General features: G+C 38.1%; 1 protein-coding gene across 1 annotated transcript in view; it reads right to left on the bottom strand.

Annotated features, from left to right (window-relative positions):
* Positions 1-24,540, bottom strand: part of DNAH8 (dynein axonemal heavy chain 8) — a 338,484-nt gene that overhangs the window by 227,573 nt on the left and 86,371 nt on the right. The window contains exons 23-27 of the mRNA XM_047860389.1: positions 22,940-23,075; positions 20,933-21,048; positions 14,894-15,000; positions 9,109-9,184; positions 7,760-7,952 (exon numbers count right to left, since the gene is read on the bottom strand). Of these exons, the coding sequence (XP_047716345.1) occupies positions 7,760-7,952; positions 9,109-9,184; positions 14,894-15,000; positions 20,933-21,048; positions 22,940-23,075 (628 nt within the window). The remainder of the gene's footprint in view (positions 1-7,759; positions 7,953-9,108; positions 9,185-14,893; positions 15,001-20,932; positions 21,049-22,939; positions 23,076-24,540) is intronic.

Below are 24,540 nucleotides of genomic sequence, written 5' to 3'. Positions count from 1 at the left end.
TTTTTTCTGAAATTTATTGACCAATTGGTTTCCATACAACACCCAGTGCTCATCCCAAAAGGTGCCCTCCTCAATACCCATCACCCACCCTCTCCTCCCTCCCACCCCCCATCAACCCTCAGTTTGTTCTCAGTTTTTAACAGTCTCTTATGCTTTGGCTCTCTCCCATTCTAACCTCTTTTTTTTTTTTTTCCTTCCCCTCCCCCATGGGTTCCTGTTCAGTTTCTCAGGATCCACATAAGAGTGAAACCATATGGTATCTGTCTTTCTCTGTATGGCTTATTTCACTTAGCATCACACTCTCCAGTTCCATCCACGTTGCTACAAAAGGCCATATTTCATTTTTTCTCATTGCCACGTAATATTCCATTGTGTATATAAACCACAATTTCTTTATCCATTCATCAGTTGATGGACATTTAGGCTCTTTCCATAATTTGGCTATTGTTGAGAGTGCTGCTATGAACATTGGGGTACAAGTGGCCCTATGCATCAGTGCTCCTGTATCCCTTGGATAAATTCCTAGCAGTGCTATTGCTGGGTCATAGGGTAGGTCTATTTTTAATTTTCTGAGGAACCTCCACACTGCTTTCCAGAGCGGCTGCACCAATTTGCATTCCCACCAACAGTGCAAGAGGGTTCCCGTTTCTCCACATCCTCTCCAGCATCTATAGTCTCCTGATTTGTTCATTTTGGCCACTCTGACTGGCGTGAGGTGATACCTGAGTGTGGTTTTGATTTGTATTTCCCTGATAAGGAGCGACGCTGAACATCTTTTCATGTGCCTGTTGGCCATCCGGATGTCTTCTTTAGAGAAGTGTCTATTCATGTTTTCTGCCCATTTCTTCACTGGGTTATTTGTTTTTTGGGTGTGGAGTTTGGTGAGCTCTTTATAGATTTTGGATACTAGCCCTTTGTCCGATATGTCATTTGCAAATATCTTTTCCCATTCCGTTGGTTGCCTTTTAGTTTTGTTGGTTGTTTCCTTTGCTGTGCAGAAGCTTTTTATCTTCATAAGGTCCCAGTAATTCACTTTTGCTTTTAATTCCCTTGCCTTTGGGGATGTGTCGAGTAAGAGATTGCTACGGCTGAGGTCAGAGAGGTCTTTTCCTGCTTTCTCCTCTAAGGTTTTGATGGTTTCCTGTCTCACATTTAGGTCCTTTATCCATTTTGAGTTTATTTTTGTGAATGGTGTGAGAAAGTGGTCTAGTTTCAACCTTCTGCATGTTGCTGTCCAGTTCTCCCAGCACCATTTGTTAAAGAGGCTGTCTTTTTTCCAATGGATGTTCTTTCCTGCTTTGTCAAAGATGAGTTGGCCATACGTTTGTGGGTCTAGTTCTGGGGTTTCTATTCTATTCCATTGGTCTATGTGTCTGTTTTGGTGCCAATACCATGCTGTCTTGATGATGACAGCTTTGTAGTAGAGGCTAAAGTCTGGGATTGTGATGCCTCCTGCTTTGGTCTTCTTCTTCAAAATTCCTTTGGCTATTCGGGGCCTTTTGTGGTTCCATATGAATTTTAGGATTGCTTGTTCTAGTTTCGAGAAGAATACTGGTGCAATTTTGATTGGGATTGCATTGAATGTGTAGATAGCTTTGGGTAGTATTGACATTTTGACAATATTTATTTTTCCAATCCATGAGCAGGGAATGTCTTTCCATTTCTTTAAATCTTCTTCAATTTCCTTCATAAGCTTTCTATAGTTTTCAGCATACAGATCCTTTACATCTTTGGTTAGATTTATTCCTAGGTATTTTATGCTTCTTGGTGCAATTGTGAATGGGATCAGTTTCTTTATTTGTCTTTCTGTTGCTTCATTGTTAGTGTATAAGAATGCAACTGATTTCTGTACATTGATTTTGTATCCTGCAACTTTGCTGAATTCCTGTATCAGTTCTAGCAGACTTTTGGTGGAGTCTATCGGATTTTCCATGTATAATATCATGTCATCTGCAAAAAGCGAAAGCTTGACTTCGTCTTTGCCAATTTTGATGCCTTTGATTTCCTTTTGTTGTCTGATTGCTGATGCTAGAACTTCCAGCACTATGTTAAACAGCAGCGGTGAGAGTGGGCATCCTTGTCGTGTTCCTGATCTCAGGGAAAAAGCTTTCAGTTTTTCCCCGTTGAGGATGATGTTAGCTGTGGGCTTTTCATAAATGGCTTTTATGATCTTTAAATATGTTCCTTCTATCCCGACTTTCTCAAGGGTTTTTATTAAGAAAGGGTGCTGGATTTTGTCGAAGGCCTTTTCTGCATCGATTGACAGGATCATATGGTTCTTCTCTTTTTTTTTGTTAATGTGATGTATCACGTTGATTGATTTGCGAATGTTGAACCAGCCCTGCATCCCAGGAATGAATCCCACTTGATCATGGTGAATAATTCTTTTTATATGCCGTTGAATTCGATTTGCTAGTATCTTATTGAGAATTTTTGCATCCATATTCATCAGGGATATTGGCCTGTAGTTCTCTTTTTTTACTGGGTCTCTGTCTGGTTTAGGAATCAAAGTAATACTGGCTTCATAGAATGAGTCTGGAAGTTTTCCTTCCCTTTCTATTTCTTGGAATAGCTTGAGAAGGATAGGTATTATCTCTGCTTTAAACGTCTGGTAGAACTCCCCTGGGAAGCCATCTGGTCCTGGACTCTTATTTGTTGGGAGATTTTTGATAACCGATTCAATTTCTTCGCTGGTTATGGGTCTGTTCACGCTTTCTATTTCCTCCTGATTGAGTTTTGGAAGAGTGTGGGTGTTCAGGAATTTGTCCATTTCTTCCAGGTTGTCCAATTTGTTGGCATATAAGTTTTCATAGTATTCCCTGATAATTGTTTGTATCTCTGAGGGATTGGTTGTAATCATTCCACTTTCATTCATGATTTTATCTATTTGGGTCATCTCCCTTTTCTTTTTGAGAAGCCTGGCTAGAGGTTTGTCAATTTTGTTTATTTTTTCAAAAAACCAACTCTTGGTTTCGTTGATCTGCTCTACAGTTTTTTTAGTTTCTATATTGTTTATTTCTGCTCTGATCTTTATTATTTCTCTTCTTCTGCTGGGCTTAGGCTGCCTTTGCTGTTCTGCTTCTAGTTCCTTTAGGTGTGCTGTTAGATTTTGTATTTGGGATTTTTCTTGTTTCTTGAGATAGGCCTGGATTGCAATGTATTTTCCTCTCAGGACTGCCTTTGCTGCGTCCCAAAGCGTTTGGATTGTTGTATTTTCATTTTCGTTTGTTTCCATATATTTTTTAATTTCTTCTCTAATTGCCTGGTTGACCCACTCATTCGTTAGTAGGGTGTTCTTTAACCTCCATGCTTTTGGAGGTTTTCCAGACTTTTTTCTGTGGTTGATTTCAAGCTTCATAGCATTGTGGTCTGAAAGTAAGCATGGTATAATTTCAATTCTTGTAAACTTATGAAGGGCTGTTTTGTGACCCAGTATATGATCTATCTTGGAGAATGTTCCATGTGCACTCGAGACGAAAGTATATTCTGTTGCTTTGGGATGCAGAGTTCTAAATATATCTGTCAAGTCCATCTGATCCAATGTCTCATTCAGGGCCCTTGTTTCTTTATTGACCGTGTGTCTAGATGATCTATCCATTTCTGTAAGTGGTGTATTAAAGTCCCCTGCAATTACCACATTCTTCTCAATAAGGTTGCTTATGTTTATGAGTAATTGTTTTATATATTTGGGGGATCCGGTATTCGGTGCATAGACATTTATAATTGTTAGCTCTTCCTGATGGATAGACCCTGTAACTATTATATAATGTCCTTCTTCATCTCTTGTTACAGCCTTTAATTTAAAGTCTAGTTTGTCTGATATAAGTATGGCTACTCCAGCTTTCTTTTGGCTTCCAGTCGCATGACTATCCCCACACTCTTAAGTTTAACATGAAAGAGGTAGATTTTGACAAATTCTTTCTCTGTGTCTACTGAGGTAATCATGTGATTTTGTCCTTTATTCTATTAACAGGATGTATTTTTTAAAAATCTTGTATTTCTGGGATAAACCTCTTTTGGTTATAATATAGCCTCCTTTTTATATGTTTCTGAATTCAATTTGCTAACATTTGGGTAAGGGTTCCAGCATTGTCATTAAAAGTAAGGATCCTTTAAAGAATGTTTTTAAATATAAAGAAGTCAAATTTAAACATATTTTCTTCTGTGGTTTGAGCTTTGTAGGTCTCGAGAATTTTTCCCTACCCTAATGTCATAAATATATGGTGTTATGTTTGACTCCAACAGTGTAATAGAATACGTATATTTTTAACAGTGTTACAGAATATAGAATAATGGATATGAATTCAAGATACTTTTATTGTTTATTGTTTGTTTATTTTGAGAGAGAGAGAGCAAGCATGAGTGAGGGAAGGGCAGAGAGAGACACAGAGAGAAAGAGAGAGAATCCCAAGCAGGCTTCCCACTGCCAGCACAGAGCCCAACATGGGCCTCTACCCCATGAACCATGAGATCATGACTTGAGCTGAAATCAAGAATTGGACATTTAACCAACTGAGCTCCCCAGGCACCCCTTGAGATACTTTTGTGATGTAATTTAAGTTTTTCCATATGGATAAAAGTTCCTAGTATCATTTATTAAATAAATAGCACATTCTTTCCCCCCTGATTTGTAAGTCTACCGGTGTTATATATCTAATTTTCATACATATGAGTGTTCCTGCACCCTCTGTCCCATTTCATTAATCTATTATCTATCCTTGGACCATTAAGAAATTGTCTTAATTAGTCTGGCTTAATAATACTTCTTTCTATGTGGCAGGACAGGACCCTTACCCTGTTTTTCTTCATAAATATTTTGAGCTATTTTTGGCTTTTTGCACTTCCACATAATTTTGCAAAAATAATTAAAATTAATTTGACAAATTATAGAAAAAGTTCTGTTGTGATTTCATTGGAATTGTACTGAATTTGCAAATTAAAAAATTGAGTTCTTCAAGTTGTAGGTTTATTCCTATCTTCCATTATGCTATTCAATAATAATTATTTTCTCCAAAAATGCTGTGCAAATATTTTTTACATTTATTTATTAAGTACCTTATGGTTTTGTGGCTATTGAAAACCTATTTTTTTCTATTACATTCTGTCCAGCTTTATTGAGATATAATTGGCATATAATGCTATTACATTCTAGTTGAATTATTAGCCACTGTAGAAACACTTTTGGGGGCGCCTGGGTGGCGCAGTCGGTTAAGCGTCCGACCTCAGCCAGGTCATGATCTCGCGGTCCAGGAGTTCGAGCCCCGCGTCGGGCTCTGGGCTGATGGCTCAGAGCCTGGAGCCTGTTTCCGATTCTGTGTCTCCCTCTCTCTCTGCCCCTCCCCCGTTCATGCTCTGTCTCTCTCTGTCCCAAAAATAAATAAACGTTGAAAAAAAAAAAAAAAAGAAACACTTTTGTATGTTGGTCTCTTACACAAAAACATTACTGAACCTATTAGTTCTAATAGTCATTTCTAGATTTGTTGGATGATCTTTAGATAAGGACAATCTTAGTCTTCCTTTCCAATTATCTCTTTTTATCATCTGATTGCTCCAATAAAATATTGAATGAAAGTAATGATAGCAGGCTTCCTTGTTTATTCTTCAGTTTAAATGGGAATAAATGCTTCTAAATTTTTCCACAGACATCATTAGCATAAAATCTTTCATATTCCTAGTGTGATAAAAGGATGTGTATGGGTGACTAAAATATATCATATATATAGAAGCAAATAAGACAGTAGTAGTTAAAGAAGAACGTGACATATATAAAACATATATTAAATAAGAAGAAAAATTATTTCAATGTTCTCAGCACCTAAGTTAAGGAGAGAATGGTGACAATATATCAGTTGTCCTCTCTAAGTCCTCTAAAATTACATATTCCTTCCTTACTCCCAGAGGTAACCGGGATCCCGAATTTTCTTTGAAGAGAAACCAACATTGTTATCTCTAAACAATATATTGTTGAATTTTTTTTAACGGAGTACTAAACACAAACCTAGTTGTAAAGGCAAGAATGTTAATTGCCCATGATAAAAAAGGTTCTCAGAAAATAAGAAGCTGGACAGTTTGAATCTAGTCTGGCTTCAGCTTTCCTCCAAATCTACAAAAGCCCTTTGTGGGGAAGCCATGGGGGATGATCACAGGTGAGTCTATTGCTTATGATCTGGAAAATACAGGTCTCATCATAATCAGGACATCTGGCAGGGCTGTGTTTATGAGCCATGTAATGGAATCCAGCAGGGATATGGCCAGGACAGTGGCCTAATCTTTTTCCTTTAGACCACAATTCCTTCCCTGTAGTTCCCAGTAGCAGGTCAAAGCAGAACACTTCCAAAGAACGAAATGAATTTCCTCAGCTGACCTAGGTTAATGAAAGTAGATTGGCAACTTCATCAGCACATGTGAAAACAAGCAAAATTTAATGTACAGCATGGCATGGTGCCCACAGATAATACTAATGTATACTCAAAATTTGCTAAGAGAGTAAATTTCAAATCTTCTTTTTTTTTTTTTTAATTTTTTTTTCAACGTTTATTTATTTTTGGGACAGAGAGAGACAGAGCATGAACGGGGGAGGGGCAGAGAGAGAGGGAGACACAGAATCGGAAACAGGCTCCAGGCTCTGAGCCATCAGCCCAGAGCCTGATGCGGGGCTCGAACTCACGGACCGCGAGATCGTGACCTGGCTGAAGTTGGACGCTTAACCGACTGTGCCACCCAGGCGCCCCAATTTCAAATCTTCTTACCATACACATACACATAAAAAAATGGTAACTGTAGGAGGTGATGGACATATTAATTGTTTTGATTGTGGTAATCATTTCACAATGTATACATATATCAAAAAATCACACTGTATACCCTAAATATATGCAATTTTCACTTATCAAAAATAGTTTGGCTTTCTACAGAAGAAAGTGTCCAAAAATGTCCACGGAACTTTGGGTCAGTGCCATATCACACCCATGATTACTTAAGGGAATAGCTTATATGTACTTCAGGTACAAGCAACATACGACCCAGAACTTCTAAGCACCATGTTTTGGCAAACTAAATTCATTGGTCCAACTACAATGCTGAAAGTAAAATTCTTACTAAGCCTAGTTGTAATTTTCCTCTGAATCTAAGATTACGATAGCGGAACAATGATAAAAATCTTTGTTCCCTATGTCCAAACATAGATGGAAATGTCTGTATGTTATGTTTATGAAGGAAGATGGAGAACACTCATTTTTTTACTTTTAAAGCAAAATTTACAAATAAACATGATAAAAATGACAGCCACAAACAAGAATGGGATCTTGTCACTTGCAATGACATGGATGGATCTAGAGAGTATAATGCTAAGTGAAACAAACCAGTCAGAAAAAAGACAAATAAAATATGATTTCATTCATATGTGGAATTTAGGAAACAAAGCAAACAAACAGAAAAAAAGAGACAAACCAAGGAACAGACTCTTAACTATAAAGAACAAACAGATGGTTACCAGAGAGGAGGTGGGTTAAGGGCTGGGTGAAATAGGTGAAGGGGATTAAGAATACACTTAACTTGATGAACACTGGGTGATATATGGAATTGTGGAATCACTATACTGTACACCTGAAACTAATATAATACTGTATGTTAACTGCACTGGAATTATAATTTTTTAAAAACTATATGCTGTCATACCCAGGAACAATCACAAAGATGATTTACTAGTTGTTGTAATTCTAAGATTCTATTCATTGGAGATGTGCTTTAATACTCTTACTCTCTTCCTTCTTTGCCTGTTTTGTTGTGTTTAAATGCATCAGGTCAGTAGTACGGCTGGGACTGGTGACGACAGGTTTAACTTGACGGGTCAGCTGTTGCCCCCAGTGAGCCACTCCTCTGCTGACTTCCAGGGTTAGCTGGATCATACGGTTAATGGCTTGTTGAATGTCATCCAAACTAGGAACCATTACCTACGGAGAGAATAAATGAATTCCTGGTACTGGCAGCACATGCCATCCATCCCTCTGTTTCTCACCAGCCCATCCCCCACTGGGTGGGACAGCCTCAGCTGGCCCAGTGGAAGGCTGCTTTGAGGAGAGGGATATTAGAGGAGGGTAGACTGTGGGCTTTCTCTATCCTGAAGTTTTCCCATTCTATTATTTCCCCCAGGCTAAAAGGTCAGGCATAGTACTTGTCATACTTTCTCCATGAGGGCGGCCGGATGTGGCCAAAAATGGTGGACTGTGTGTTGGATACCAATGAAGCAAAATGATTGAAGAAGCTATACTGCCAAGGTTCTGACCTCAGTTCTTTGAAATGTGCCAAACAGGCAAAGAAGCTGTCCTCCAGGAGGCCAAGCTGTGTAGATGTAGATGGCGACAGATGAGTCACAGATCGTTCCTGCCTGGCCTTATCCTATGGCTCATCACAGAATGCACCTCAATCATCCTGTGTGACTCGGAGTTCCAGATGCCAGTTGGCAGCTGAGACATGAGACGGTGGTAAAAATAAGTGTCGGGAGAAGGCACAGGGTCCATGTGCTCAGGGCATGGGCTCTTTCTATCCTGCCATTTTGGGTTACCTTACAGCTGTGTGTTTGCTGTCGGGATGTGGACTTCTGAGATGGACTATTTAGATAATTTAATGCTTGAAGAAAGAAAAAGCAAGAATGCTTTTCAAGTACTTGCTAACTGATGGCTGAACAGAGATGCTTAACTCATCTCTTACACCATCCTTCAATACACCATGAACTGTGCAGAGTAATTATTTTATAATGGATAAAAATCACATTCTGCTTTTGTTAAATATTCGGATAAAACCAAAAAATACATAGGGGGTGCCTGGGTGGCTCAGTCAGTTAAGCGTCTGACTCTTGATTTCGTCTCAGGTCATCATCTCACAGTCTGTGAGATCGAACCCTGTGTCAGCGCAAAGCCTGCTTAGAATTCTCTCTCTCCCTCTCTGTCCCTCCCTTGCTCGCCCTCTCTCTCTCTCAAATATAAATAAACATTTAAAAAATATGTAGAACCGAGAGGTTATTCTAAATGAAAGTTCAGTGGTAGTCCTATATTTCTTTAAAAGTTACCAGAATATCATCATATTAACTTGAATATTAATTATACTTACCACATTTGGAATCGCAAGATGCACTTCAGTTTTTATGAAGGAAATAACATCTTCTGATCGCCTTCGTCCATATTGGCTACAATAAGATACACATTGAACTTATAAAACTTAACCTAAAGTTTCATAAATAGCTTGATTATGCTACCATTTTCAATCCTAAAAATGAAGACCATTTTCAAAATACCAAATTACATGGAGAAGGTTATTTATAATGAAACCATAAATTTTAGAGAACTAAGAAAACACGTTAATGTTATTTGAAGTAAAATGTTAGTCTCCTATACATTTTCTAGTATTTTAATGTTGCTCTCTCTCTCAGTAATAACCATTTAATAACGTTTACTAAAAGCACTGCCTGTTCCCAGCCTTGTAACAGATGCCAGACAAGATCACCAACAAAAAGCATATACCTTCCTATACTTTCATATATACACTTTTTTGCAAGATTACACAGGAGGTTTCTTTCTGGTCAAAGCCTTCCAAAAACTGCTTTTGTAAACAACATACTCCTGCTCAGGCAGAAGTACAGACATACAGACACACAAGTGCAAGTAATGAAGAACACACATCACAGCTATAAATTGGTGATCTCCCTCCGCCTTGACCTCTGTCCCCACCCTAGACAAAATTATAATAAATGTCTCATTGCTCTCCACAGCAGGAAATGCTGTCATTACTGAAAAACTACACCTTCCTTTATAAAGATGGGGGGGGGGGGGGAGGGGCGGAAATCATAAGTAACACAAAGCTTCCACAGTTCAATGTGAAGACCCAACATTACATATTATTAGAAGGAACTCTTCGAACCAAAGCAAGCAAACAAAGGGAAAAAGACCTCTAATTCATAATCCCATTCTGAAATCCAAGATGCAAAAATAAAACAAGTGTAAACTGTATTTAAAAGAGCACAATCTGAGAACAAGAAGGAGTTTTATAAAGTATAAACAAACAGCTGAAGTAACAGAGGCAGTGAACAGCACACTAGATCATTCAGTAACTTATTTGACAAACTAGAGATTAAAGAATTTTCCAAAATTTCAGGTGCAAAATATAGAGACAGATATTACTTAAAGAAAAGGCAAGAAAAAATTAGGGAAAAGTAATGTTTATTGAATGCTTAATGTATGCCAGGCACTTTTCCAAGCACTTTCCATGAATCCACACATTTCATGCTCACATTAACTATGTGAGGCAGATCTTGTGATTATTATTTGCATTTTACAGATGAAGAAACCAAGGTAGGGAGAAGCTGAGTAACTTACGGAGGGTCACTCAGCCGAGAGACACTTTACTACCTAGATCCAGCACATGAATCTTACATATGGTTGATTAAAGCACAGCCCTTCTCTCATCTTCAGAAGAGACTTGTTTTATCATATTGAAAAGAGTTCTGTGCGCCTGACAGGATTAATGGGAAAAATTATCTACACAAAAACATACAATTTGTGAATTTCCAGAATAACAGGAGAAATCCTATAAGCTCAAAACAACAGGGTGTTATTTAGAAAATTGGATTAACAGCAGAACCCTCAACTGAAAGTGGGAACAAAAGAAGCCAATAAAACAATATTTACAGAGTGTGAGAGAAAGAGATTGTGATCCAAGCTGACCTAACCAGTATTCATGTGTTAGGGTAAGAAAAAGACATTTTAGACAAAGGAGGATGTTGCAGTATCATGCTCATGTGTATCTTTTCAAAAATGACTTAATGCTATAGGACTTATACGTCAACGTGGCATAGCAAGTTCAGACTTCAAAACCACTCTTTGTGCCAAATATGTAACAATCATGGATAGAAAATATAGGACATGAAGATACTCAAATGCAAGGTTAGCACGTCCATGAATCAGAAATGGGTCAGAAACACATAAACAGCGTGGCCAGGAGTCTGGTCAGGAATTAGGCAGTGACAGTGGAAGGTTGGCTCCTGTGGACTCTGAGGCACTGAAAGCACTCCACGTGAGATAGGGCCTCAGCCAGGGCTGCTACTCAAAGCCAGAAGCTAAGGTAATCCTCCTCCACTTGTAAAGAGGCAAAGCAAAAACAAAGCATAGTCCATCAACGTACTGTCTGCAGCTATAACATCTCCAGAAGATATGGACCTGGGGTGATGAAACAAATCCACAGCATCCCCAGGAAGCAGTTAAGTCAGGTCACTTGTGTACTCCCTGGCTGAACCTGCCATATGCCCCGTATCTCTTCAGTGGGCAGATATCGTGAACAAATAAGACTCGGGTCTATATCAAGGTTCCCAGGATCATGGGAGACAAAAGTGAAACTCCTATATAGGGAGGCAGGGTGGGAGAGAGAAACATAACACACACACACACACACACACACACACACACACACACACCTTTCATTCAATGAAGTTCTATAAACTAAAATCCCAATAGGCATGAATAAGTCTTACAGTAAGAAAGAGAATGAAAGGAATTAATAATTGAAACAAAAACACACTCCAGAGAAAATCAATGTATAGAAGTAGAACAAACTCTAAAATAAGTAAATTGATAATATTCAAAGAGATAAATGAAAGTTATTTTCTCTCAACATAATAAGTTACTAAACTAGAAATAAAGAAATAATACAATACCTGGAAAATAAGAAAAAGTATTAGTTGAAATATTTAAGATGAGAGAGATGAGATCTTTAGACTAGAAAGAGAGATACTTGCTCATAATGTAGCCCAGAAAGGCAAAAAGATAAAATATATGACAGAGTAGTTAGGAGACAGGGAGAACAGACTGAAAGCCCCAAGATTTGAGATGACTGCATGTCCATTGTTCCCAGAACAGTTACGGGTTAAATCTGCCCTGACACTTCATCTGGGTAGTGCCCCTACACTTGAAACAGTATCCTGTTTGGAACAATAGATCATGTGGTCAACCTATTCAGCATTCAACTACTTAAATTTCCGTAAGAAGAGAAAGAAAGAAATTTCCCAGAAGGAACAACTGAAAAGGAAATTGCTGAGGATTTTCCAGGATTAAGGAATGCCAGACACCTTGAAATAGAAAGTGCACTGTGAGAACAAAGCAGGATTAAATAAAGACAAATCCACGCAAAGAAAGAAAACTGAAGAACATCAAGGATAAAAAACAATCTTTAGGGGCGCCTGGGTGGCGCAGTCGGTTAAGCGTCCGACTTCAGCCAGGTCACGATCTCACAGTCCGTGAGTTCGAGCCCCGCGTCAGGCTCTGGGCTGATGGCTCAGAGCCTGGAGCCTGTTTCCGATTCTGTGCCTCCCTCTCTCTCTGCCCCTCCCCCGTTCATGCTCTGTCTCTCTCTGTCCCAAAAATAAATAAACGTTGGGAAAAAAAATTAAAAAAAAAAAAACAATCTTTAGTTAGACTTAGTGCAGACTTCTCATCACCCACATTATAAGTCAGAAAAAAATGAAATACATTCAAAGTGCTGAGAGACAAACAAAAACTTTTTATCCACCTAAACTGTCATGGAAGTATGAAAGCAAAAGAGGCATTTCTCAGACTTAAAATAAAGAATAAGAGCGTTTACCCCTCTTATACCCTGACTAAGGAACCAGTGGGATATAAGAAATACACAAGAATCTGGAGGTGTTTTACAATATGCCAGTAAATAAATTATTTTTACGTGTTCAAAAAAAGGCTAAACTAAAACATCAAGCAGCAATAATGAGGTAGATACTGTTCAGTGAGTAAATCATGCCAAGGCCCTTGTAGTGAGAAATAAGACTAGAAAACTGAAAAACCATAGACAGTACTTCTTTTTTTTTTTTTTTACCTGGAGCAAAATACATGTATTCTCAATTTAAGGGCAACTACTTAAATAACTGAAGTACAGTAAAGAAAATAAAAGGAAAATATGATCCAACCCAAAAATAACAGATAATGAAACGAACCAAAGAAAACAGACACTAAAAAGAAGACACAAAAGGAAATGTCATAAGTGTAACTATATCAAAAAATTACAATGAATATAAACAAATTAAACTCTACTAAAAGGCAGAGATAATCAGATTGAATTTAAAAATCAGGTATATGATGCTTTTAAGAAATAAAACAAAAAATTGCACAGTAAGGTTTGAATAGAGGGCTAAAAGTGATATACCAAAAAAGCTGGTACGGTAAAATTAATGACAGACTAAAAAGAATTAGAGGAATTAGAATTAATATCCGTAAAGAAATAAAATAAAAATAAAAGATAAGGTGCTTTAAGCAAATTTAACTAATATAATGCACCTAACAGCATAGCCTTAAAACACATAAAACAAGAACTGAACAAAACAGAAGGAAAATTTGTCAAGTTCACAATCACGTTGGGAGATTGTAACAGTGTGATTAAATTAAAATTCAGCCATGATTAGCCAATGAATAAATCTAACAAAAATGTGCAAGACTTTTACACGGAGAATTATACAATTTCATTAAGAAATAGTAAAGAAGACTTAAATGGAGAGGTAATCATGATTCTGGATGGAAGACTCAATATTATAAGGATGCTAATTCTCTCCAAATTGATCTATAGATGCAATGTAATTTAATTCTCTCAAAGAAAAAAGTTAATTTTTCAACAACTTTTGTTTGGTTAACTTATAATTATGGAAAAAAATACATTGGCCTCCTACCTCACAGAATCACAAAAATCAGTATCATGTGGATTAAATCCCTAACCATAGAAGACAAAACTATAAAATTTTAGAAGACGTTATGAGGTAAGGAAAGATTTCTTTTAAAAGACATAAAAATCACAAGGAAAGGATCAATGAATTTTAATGTTTCCAAGAAAATATTGATAAACATGAATACTTTAAACTCAGCAGAAGATACCATAAAGAGAATGAAACGACAGGTACAACTGGGAGAAGATATGTGCTATATTATCATCAACAAAGTAATATATTGAGAACTTCCATAAATAAGTCCAATCCAATAGAAAAAATTGGCAAAAAAGAAAGAAATGAAGGAAGGAAAGAAGCCAAGCCTAGTCAAGATAAGACATGACAAAAGAAAAAAAGGAAACTTCAAGGAAAAGAAGGCACAAATGGCTCACAGCCATGAAAATATGTTCAATCTCATCAGTATCCAAGAAAATGATTATTTAAGTCCCAGTGAGATGAGATTTCACACCCCATTCTTGGCAAGAATTTTCTAATTGAAAAATACCAACTGTATGCAAGGATGAGGAGCCATGGGGACTCTCAGGCTGGGCACTGCATGGTTAAATGAGCTATTCACATACCCCATGGCCCAACTATTCCATTCTTAACGAGTGTAGCAAGAGACAGGTACGAAAATGTTTACATTGGCTTTATTCAGAATATTTCAAACTGGAAACTACCCAAATGCCCATCACCAGGAGAATAAACAGATTGTGTATACTCCAACTATACCTAAGTGAAAATAAATTATATCAACATAGATGAATCTCAAAAACATCACACTGACAACAGCATAAATACAGGCAAAATTAAATACTCTGATTAGGGATACAAACTTGGGAAACTATAAGGAAAACCAAGACAATAAGAAGTATGAAGTTCAGAATAGTGGTTACTACATTTGGGTGAGCAGAGAAAGGACTGATAAGGGGAATGCTGGCGTTGAATGTTCTTTGTCTTGGCCTGGATGTTAGGAACATGACTATTCATTTGATCACTATTCTTACAGTATTACACATATATTTTAATATAGTCTTTTCATAAATGTTATATTTTTAAATTTAAATTTATCAAAATAAGAGGTAATATTAGCATTATGTTATGATAGCATTACCAGACTTATTTAGCATATTTTCAACTTGCCTTGAAACAAATATTCTTCTTTTCATTGTGTCCAAAGATAACCGTGTAGCTTTTTGAAGACTGTCTAGCAATTGATGAGAGAAAAAAGCATAGACCTCTTTACATTCCTGTAACAAGAAATCATATTAGAAGTTGGATTCAGGGCACCTGGGTGGCTCAGTTGGTTAAGCATCTGACTCTTGATTTCAGCTCAGGTCAGGATCTCACAGTTTGTGGGATTGAGCCGCACGTCAGGCTCTGTGCTGAGACCACAGAGCTTGGAATTCTCTCTCTCCCTCTCTCTCTGCCCCTCCCCTGCTCACATGCGCGTTCTCTCTCTCTCTCTCTCTCTCTCTCTCTCTCTCAAAATAAATAAATAAACTTAAAAAATAAAGTTGGGGTCAAGATGATGGCATGGCAAGATCAACTCCCCCACCATAGTATCACAGCAGTCATAGCCATGTCCTACAGCCAGACTGAGTGACAAGTCTACCCACCACTGTGCCACAATCACAGCCCTGCCACAACAGAAGGGCACACAGAGCACACATAAGGGACACCCCTTGAGTGTCTGGCTCTGGTGATGGGAGGAGACTGAAATTCTGGGCACAAGTCCACTCCTTTAAGACTGTGAGATGCAGATGAATAATCTGATACGTAGAAACAAACACAAGAGAATTAGGCAAAATGAGGAGATAGAGGAATATGTTTCAAACAAAAGAACAAGAAAAAAACCTCAGAAAAAGAACTAAATGAAACAGAGATAAGCAATCTACCTGATAAAGAGTGCAACAGTCATAAAGTAAACAGTCATAAAGTAACAGTCATAAAGATGAAAGTAACAGTCATAAAGATGCTCACCAACCTTGGGAGAAGAATGGATGAACACAATGAAAACTTCAACAAAGAGAGAAAATAAAAGAAAGTACCAAAGAGAAGTTATAACTGAACTGAAAAATACAACAGCAGACTGGATGAAGTAGAAGAACAGATCAGTGAGCTGGAAGAAAAGCAGTGGAACTCACCCAAAGCAGCAAAATGAAAACAGAATTAAGAAAAATGAAACTATCATGAGGGACCTTTGGGACAACATCATGTGGAAAAAGTGCTTATAGGGATCCCACAAGGAGAAGAGAGAGAAAGAGCCAGAAAAAATTATTTAAAGAAATAAAGGCTAAAAACTTCCCTAGTCTGAAGAAGGAATCAGACATCCATGTGCACAAAGCACAGAAGTCCAAATAAGATGAACCCAAAGATATCCACACCAAGACACATTATAATTAAAATGATAAAAAGCCAGGGTACCTGGGTGGCTCAGTCAGTTGAGCATCCAACTCTTGATTTTGGCTCAGGTCATGATCTTGCAGTTGTGGGATTGAGCCCCATGTCAGGGTTCATGCTGAGTGTGGAGCCTGCTTAGGATTCTCTCTCTCTCTCTCTCTCTCTCTCTATCTCTCTCTCTCTCTCTGTCTCTCTGTCTCTCTACCCCTCTCCCCCGTTTGCACTCTCTCTCTAAATAAAAAAAAATTTTTTTAATGATAAAAGTTAAGGATAAAGAGGGGTGCCTGAGTGGCTCAACTGGTTAAGCATCGACATTGGCTCAGGTCACGATCTCACGGTTCATAAGTTCAAGCCCTGCATGGGGTTCTGTGCTGACAGCTCGGAGCCTGGAGCCTACTTCAGATTCTGTGTCTCCCTCTCTCTCTGCTCCTCACCCACTCACACTCTGTCTCTATCTCTCTCAAAAATAAATAAACATTAAAAAAAATTTTTTAAATAATCCTTGTTACAAAATAACAACTTGTTACATACACAGGAAACCCCATTAGGCAATCAGATTTTTCAGCAGAAACTTTACAGGCCAGAAGGAAATGGCATGAGATATTCAAAGAACTGAAAGGAAAAAAAAAAAAAAAAAAAAAAAAAAAAACACTTCCAAACATGAATTCTCTAGGTGGCAAGATTATCATTCAGAATTTAAGGGGAGATTAATAGCTTTCCAGTTAAGCAAACACTAAAGTTCATCACCACTACACTGGCCCTAAAGAAACATAAAAGGGATTTCATTATGCTGAAAAATATTGGCACTAATTAATAATAACAAAACATATGGAAGTAAAAATCTCACTGGAAAAGGTAAATATATAACAAAGGTAGTGAGTCACTGACATATAAAGCAAACATGAAGGTTAAAGGACAAAAGCAGTAACATTAGCTAAACTATAATAATTAAAGGAAGTATAAAACAAAAAGATGTAAAGTGTGTCACCAAAAATATAAATAGCAGGAGTGGGGCAGAAAAAAGTAAAGTTTTGAAATGTGTTTAAATTCAGTTACTGTCAATTTTAAAAAGACTACTATTCAAATGGGATATTTTACGTAAACCTCAGAGCAACCACAAAGCAAAATACAAAGAAAATGAGAAAGGAATGAGAAACTTAGAACACTAAATAAAGTCATCAAACCACAAGAGAAGAGAGAAAGAGAAGAAAGGAACAGAGAGAAATTACAAAAATAGCCGGAAAGCAATTAACAAAATGGCAATAGGTATATTCTAATCAATAATTGCTTTAAATGAGGGGCACTTGGGCGGCTCAGTCAGTTAAGCCACTATGGGAAAATTAAGAATATAGCCACCACATGACCCAGCTCTTTCATTTCTGGGTATTTGTCCCCAAAATATGAAATCACTATTCCAAAAAGATATATGCACCCCTATGTTCACTGCAGCATTATTTACAATAGCCAAGATATGGAAACTACCTAAATGTCCATTGATAGATAAATGGATAAAGAAGGTGTGGTATATTTACACAGGAGAATGCTACTCAGCCTTAAAAAAAGAATGAAATCTTTCCATTTGTGACAACATGGATGGACCTTGAGGGGATTATACTTAGCAAAGTAAGTCAGACTAAGAGAGAGAAATACCATACAATTTCACTCACATGTGGAATCTGAAACAAAACAAAACAAATGAACAAACACAATAAAACAAAAACAAATGCATAAATACAAAGAACAGACCAGTGGCTACCAAAGGGGAAGGGAGTTGACAGGTAGGTGAAATGGGTGAAGGGGGTCAACTGTATGGTGATGGATGGTAATGAGACTTATGGTGGTGATCACTTTGTAGTGTATACAGATGTCAAATTATAGAGCTGTATACCTGGAAATAAAATCATTTAAAAAAGAGATACTATTAAATTCAGCGTCGAAAATAAGAACTTTAACACCCCAAAGCAATAATACAATATTAGAAGTGACATGTGAAGATAAATAATAAACTATACAATTTTAATTATATTGTATAAATAATTTCAATCCCAAATTACTTGTGTATTTTTTAAACAAAAAGCAGTATTTGAATAACTGCATTTCATAAACCCCCTAGTAAACTGTAAGACCTTACTCAAAAGCCAAAGCTCAAAAACACCTTATTCAAAATAATCTTGGTTTGCTCAATCCTCAAAAATTGGCCCACTTATTAAGTATGGTACATTTCTTAATGCTCGGGGGTATGGGCATAAGTCTATCTTTCAAAAACTCAGCTTATGGCAAGGATATGGAGAAATGGGAACCCTCTTACACTGTTGGTGGGAATGCAAACTGGTGCAGCCGCTCTGGAAAACAGTGTGGAGGTTCCTCAAAAAATTAAAAATAGATCTACCCTGTGACCCAGCAATAGCAGTGTTAAGAATTTACCCAAGGGATACAGGAGTGCTGATTCACAGGGGCACATGTACCCCAATGTTTACAGCAGCACTTTCAACAATAACTAAATTATGGAAAGAGCCCAAATGTCCATCAATTGATAAATGGATAAAGATGTGATTTATATATACAATGGAATACTACTTGGCAATGAGATAGAATGAAATCCTGCCATTTGCAGCCATGTGGATGGAACTGGAAGGTATTATTCTAAGTGAAATAAATCAGTCAAAGAAAGACATATCGTATGTTTTCACTCATATGTGGAACTTGAGAAACCTAACAGAATACCATGGGGGAAGAGAAGGGGAAAAAAATAGTTACAAAAAGAGAGGGAGGGAGGCAAACCATAAGAGACTCTTAAATACAGAGAACAAACTGAGGGTTGATGGGGAGAGGGGAAGGGGAAAATGGGTGATGGGCATTGAGGAGGGCACTTGTTGGGATGAACAACAAATGTTGTATGTAAGCGATGAATCATAGGAATCTACCCCCAAAACCAAGAGAGCACACTGTATACACTGTATGTTAGCCAACTTGACAATAAATCATATTAAAAAAATAATATAAATAAAAGATTCCACACTAAAATGAAAAAAATAAAATAAACAAAAAGCTCAGCTTAGAGGATAAATGTATTTTAAAATGTACATTACTAAATGTATATGGGATAAAACTTCCACCATCCTGGGACCACGGTTTGCCCCTCTGTCTAAGCCCTTCTTTTCCTCCAGAGGAGTCACCAAGTTTATTGGTCAGAACACAGGACAAGTATTGAGCCTGGGCAGGGATCTGGATCCCAAGTCTTGCTTGCACGGTGAGTCATGAGTCACACCTCCAGGGCCAGGCTCTGGCCATAGTGTTCCTCTCCATTCTACGCCCTGCTCCTCTGAAACAGGGTGGACCAGCCAGGTTGAGTTGGATCAGAAGACAGGGTTATCAGGCATGAGCAAAGAGAAATATGATCAGGGCTGGTGAATTGCCAGGCTAAAACACAGGCATGACAGAGTCAGTTTTTTATGTTAGATAGACCATTCTGGCAGCACTGTGGAGGATGATGGATGGGAGAGGCAGAGGCTATGTAGGCGGTGACTGCACTAATGCAACTAACTTCAAGTGATCCTCCAACTTTGATGATCCTCCTTTGATGATAATCAGACTTGCTCTAGGGACCCCAGCCAGTGTCAAAGGGAAGAGCAACTGGAAGAGAAGGACTGGGGCACTTGGGTGGCTCAGTCGGTTAAGCGACCAACTTCAGCTCGGGTCATGATCTCCCGGTTTGGTTGGTGAGTTCCAGCCCCACATCCTGGCTCACCGCTGTGAGCCTGTCAGCGCAGAGCCTGCTTCAGACCATCTGTTCCTCTCCCTGCCCCGCTTGCACTCTCCCAAAAATAAATAAATATTTTTTTAAAAAGGAAGAGAAGGATGGCTGGCATGGGCATACACTGCCTCACTCCAGCTGACTCCTACTGCTTGATAATGGCCGCCTGGAGCATGGTACTGAGAAGAAATCAACAGTTAAAATCTAGTCTAGTGGGGAAGTGCTTCTCCATCCATTGATGATACCCTTCTTGCCAAAGAAGGTGAAAGTAGAACAGATGTGTGCTATTCATTTCCAAAACAGTATTACAGTGTGTGTTAGAGGTGTAAAATAGAGAAAGAAGGAAAAGAAGGTGAATATGAGGGATTAAAAGAAAACTGACAGGAGGAGGAGAAAGCAGGGATTAGCACACATGTGGGAGCTGCATTTACAACTGAGGCATGACCGCAAGGGTGAGGCTTAGAAAGGAACAAGAAACCCCATGAGTCCTTCTCAACCTCCACTCTCAATACATCTCAACACAGTGTTGAAACTCTGCCCACCCAGGGTTTCTCCTGGGGAGGAGTCCACAGTCTATCTGTGGTGCTAGTGAAAAATGCAGATCCTTGGGGCTCAACTGAATCAAAATGTGGCCTTGCAATATAGGTAACTCTATTCAATACAATAACTAAAAACATCTTGAGTCAAATGAATTCTCACTACAATCCCAGAAGTATGACATTTACTATATAAGAAAACATGGTCAATCACAATAGAGGGAGATAATTATATATAACTGTACTGAGAGAATCACATTAAAAGGTGATAGTGTTGGGGAAAACTAAAAGGATTTGCTGTATCTTGCCAGATCCTACAGTGTAGCATTGAAAATTATATATTCTGGATTTTGTTATAAGTCCAGATTGGTTATAAGTCCATACAGGTCAGCTGCAGAACTGCCTAGAAGAAGCACCAGTTGGGGGTCATGTATAATCCAAGGAGTAATAATTCTAATACATTGTATGAGGTTATTTTGTAGCAAATACCTTCTTAAATTCATCTTCTTTATCATTAAAATCAGCCTGAGGCAGGATATTAGTCTCATAATCAGGGTTTTCACCCTCTTCTGTTTCACTTCCAAAAGCAACATGCTTCCTCTGTTCTATAGATAAAAGATAAAACAAAAATATAACCTTTAGTATTGAGCATTTGATTTATTCCATACGGCCAAACCTTCCTAGGAAACCCCTTCTTTAAAAGTTCTTAATTAAGGGTGCCTGGGTGGCTCAGTCAGTTAAGCATCTGACTTTAGCTCAGGTCATGATTTCGTGGTCTGTGGGTTTGAGCCCCGTGTCGGGCTCTATGCTGACAGCTCGGAGCCTGGAGCCTGCTTTGGTTTCTGTGTCTCTCCTCTGCTCGTGCTCTGTCTCTCTCTCTCTCTCTCTCTCTCTCTCTCTCTCTCAAAAATAAATAAACATTAAAAAAAATTAAAAGTTCTTAATTTAAAAATTTAAGACTTGTTTCTGTAGGAATCACCTTTGAATTCAATTTAAATCACTCATCTGAATAGAATCATAATTCTACTAAGAAATACACTATAATATATGTTGCAGCTTAGTATACAGAATTAAAAATATTTGGGGGCACCTGGGTAGCTCAGTCAGTTAAGTGCCTGACTCTTGATTTCAGTTCAGGTCATGATCTCACAGTCCTGAGATGGAGTCCTGCATCAGGCTCTGCTCTGAACGTGGAGCCTGCTTAGGATTCTCTCTCTTCCTCGCTCTCTGCCCCTCTCCCCCTCAAAAAAAATTTTAAGAGCATTTTACATATTATCTTTCTAAAATATGTGTTTACCTTTTGAATACTCTAACTTAATAAGCTGATATTTGGGGTTTTCGACACTTCTGAAGAAAGCTAATTAAACTAAGTAGACAAACTAAGTGGAAAAAAGAAAAAGAAAACATGCTGTCAATACTTATTTAAACTCGTAGTTTCTTAGCCTTGGCACTATTTTTTTTAATGTTTATTTATTTTTGAGAGACAGAGACAGAGAGAGACAGAACGTGAGCTGGGGAGGGTCAGAGAGAGAGGGAGACACAGAATCCGAAGCAGGTTCCAAGATCTGAGCTGTTGGCACAGAGTCTGACACAAGGCTCGAACCCACGAACTGTGAGATCATGACCTGAGCTGAAGTCAGATGCTTAACAGAATGAGCCACCCAGGCACCCCAGCACTATTTTTTTTAATTTTATTTAAATCCAAGTTAGTTGACATATAGTGTGATAATGGTTTCAGGAGTAGAATTCAGTGATTCATCACTTACATAGAACACTCAGTGCTCATCCCAACAAGTGCCCTCCTTAATGCTCATCGCCCATTTGGCCCATCCCCACCCACTTTCCCTCCAGCAACCCCCAGTTTGTTCTCTGTATTTAAGAGTCTGTTATGGTTTGCCTTCCTCTCTGTTTTTATCTTATTTTTCCTCCCCTTCCCCTATGTTCATCTGTTGTGTTTCTTAAATTCCACATATGAATATAACCATATGACATTTATCTTTCTCTGACTTATTTCCCTTAGCACAATACACTCTAGTTCCATCCATTCCATCCATATTGTTGCAAATGGCAAGATTTCATTCTTAGCACTATTGATACTCTTTGTTATTGAAGGCTGTCCTGTGCCCTGTAGGGCTGTCACCAGCACCCCTGACCTCTACCCACTAGAAGCCAATAATATTCCCCATGATGCACAATGACCAAAAATGTCTCCAGACATTTTAGAATGCTGTTCTGGAAAGAAACAAAGAGAGACAGAGAGAGATTAACAATAGCAAGCCTAAGACTGCTTGCAGCATTGGTCCTGATTCCCACTATTCTCTAGCTGATAAAAAGGGCTCACTGTGCCTAAGCAGTTTCTGCAAATGATGTGGTGTATGCTGAACACATGCTTTCCTTCAGGGAGTCTGGAATCTTGGTACCTGCTAAGCAGAAGGCACCCACCTGAAAACATATCTATAACTCTTGCAATTCAAACTTTAGAACTAGCAAAATTACCTGGTAACGGTTTTGCTGTTTTCCCACTGTCCTTAACTTCATAAATAGCTTCAAATATTAATATAAGTTCTTTGACAGCTTCTTCCACATGCTTACTTTTGTGGTTTAGGATATCAGCCCATTCTTTTGTGTATGTCTGTTAAATAAAGCAATGACTATTAATTTACAGATGCTTAAAAATACTGTGAAACTTAATTTATAAAACTATAATTAACAGCACTTGAAAATAACTAGAGATAGTTGCCAATAGCATAATGTTTCAGATCCCATACTCTCAATGGCTACAGGCATATCTGGTAAGGCCCAAGCAAAGAAAAAGAGGAAAGAAGAATAAAAACTCACCTGATTCAATCAAACATAAATATCTACCTTCACATTTATATGGTGAAAAGAAAGAAGGCAGAGGTGCCTGGCTGGCTCTGTCGGTAGAACACACAACTCTTAATCTTGCGGATATGAGTTCAAGCCCTGTGTTAGGGGTAGAGTGTACTGAAAGAAAGAAAGAAAGAAAGAAAGAAAGAAAGAAAGAAAGAAAGAAAGAAAAAGAAAGAAAGAAAGAAAGAAAGAAAGAAAGAAAGAAAGAAGGCTGAAAGACAGGAGAGATAATGATGTCAAAAGTTGAAAATGAGAAGTTTTTAAAAAGACAATCCAAAGTGTTGCTTTGAGATTCAAACGAGATAAGGCTTTTAAGTGAACAAGTGAGCACGGTGCTTGCTTATGCCAGGCATCAATTTAAGAGCTTTATGTGTATTAACTCATTTAATTAAATGACAACTGCTTGAGATGGGTAATATTATTGTCCCCATTTCACAAATTAGAAAACTGAGGCTCAGAGAGAATGAGTAACTTGTCCAAAATCACATAGCAGGTGGTAAACATAGGCGTTTACAACCAGCATTGTCTGATTTAAAAGTCTGTGCTCTGCCTTTCTGAACTTTTCGAATAGGCTTTGGGAAGAAGCTGAGAACTAGTTAAATTCAGAAAAGAAAACTGGTCTATAAAACTGAATAGACCTTTTGACATGTCTACAATGTCCATAACATTTTAGAGAGAGAAAAATAAATGGGAGCATTCCACCCTTCCCAATTTATTCACCACAGTGGTAAACACTGGAATGCCAGTGGTAAGAGCCACTTCAGATAAGCAGGGAAAGCAAACAACTCTAAAGAGGCAGAAAACAGATTAGTGGTTGCCTAGGGCTGGAGAGGTTGAGATGAAATTGTGTTATAAATGTTCTAAAATTGTGGCGATGGCTGTATAACTCCGTGAATAAACTCAAACCCTTGAATCGTACGCTTTAAATGGGTAAAATTGTATGGTGTGTGAACCACATCTCCATAAAGTTATTACCAATAATAATCCATGCCGGAAATCACCTACGCTAGGAATTGGAGGAAAGCAAATGGAGATGGGAACTGAAAGATGGGGAAGTGAAGACAGCATGCACAAGAAGCTGGTGAAGTTTGGATGTGAATGAGAAGTGAAGGGAGGTGTGGGAAGGTTTTTGTTTGTTGGCAAGGAAAAGATAATCCGGCACATTACACTGTGAGGGGGAGGAGTCCGGTGGAGGGGACGAAGTCGAAGATCTAGAAGAGAGGGAA

This window comes from Prionailurus viverrinus, chromosome B2 (assembly GCF_022837055.1).
Source record: "Prionailurus viverrinus isolate Anna chromosome B2, UM_Priviv_1.0, whole genome shotgun sequence".
NCBI classification, from domain to species: domain Eukaryota; kingdom Metazoa; phylum Chordata; class Mammalia; order Carnivora; family Felidae; genus Prionailurus; species Prionailurus viverrinus.
This window is presented reverse-complemented; position numbering and strand designations above follow the sequence as displayed.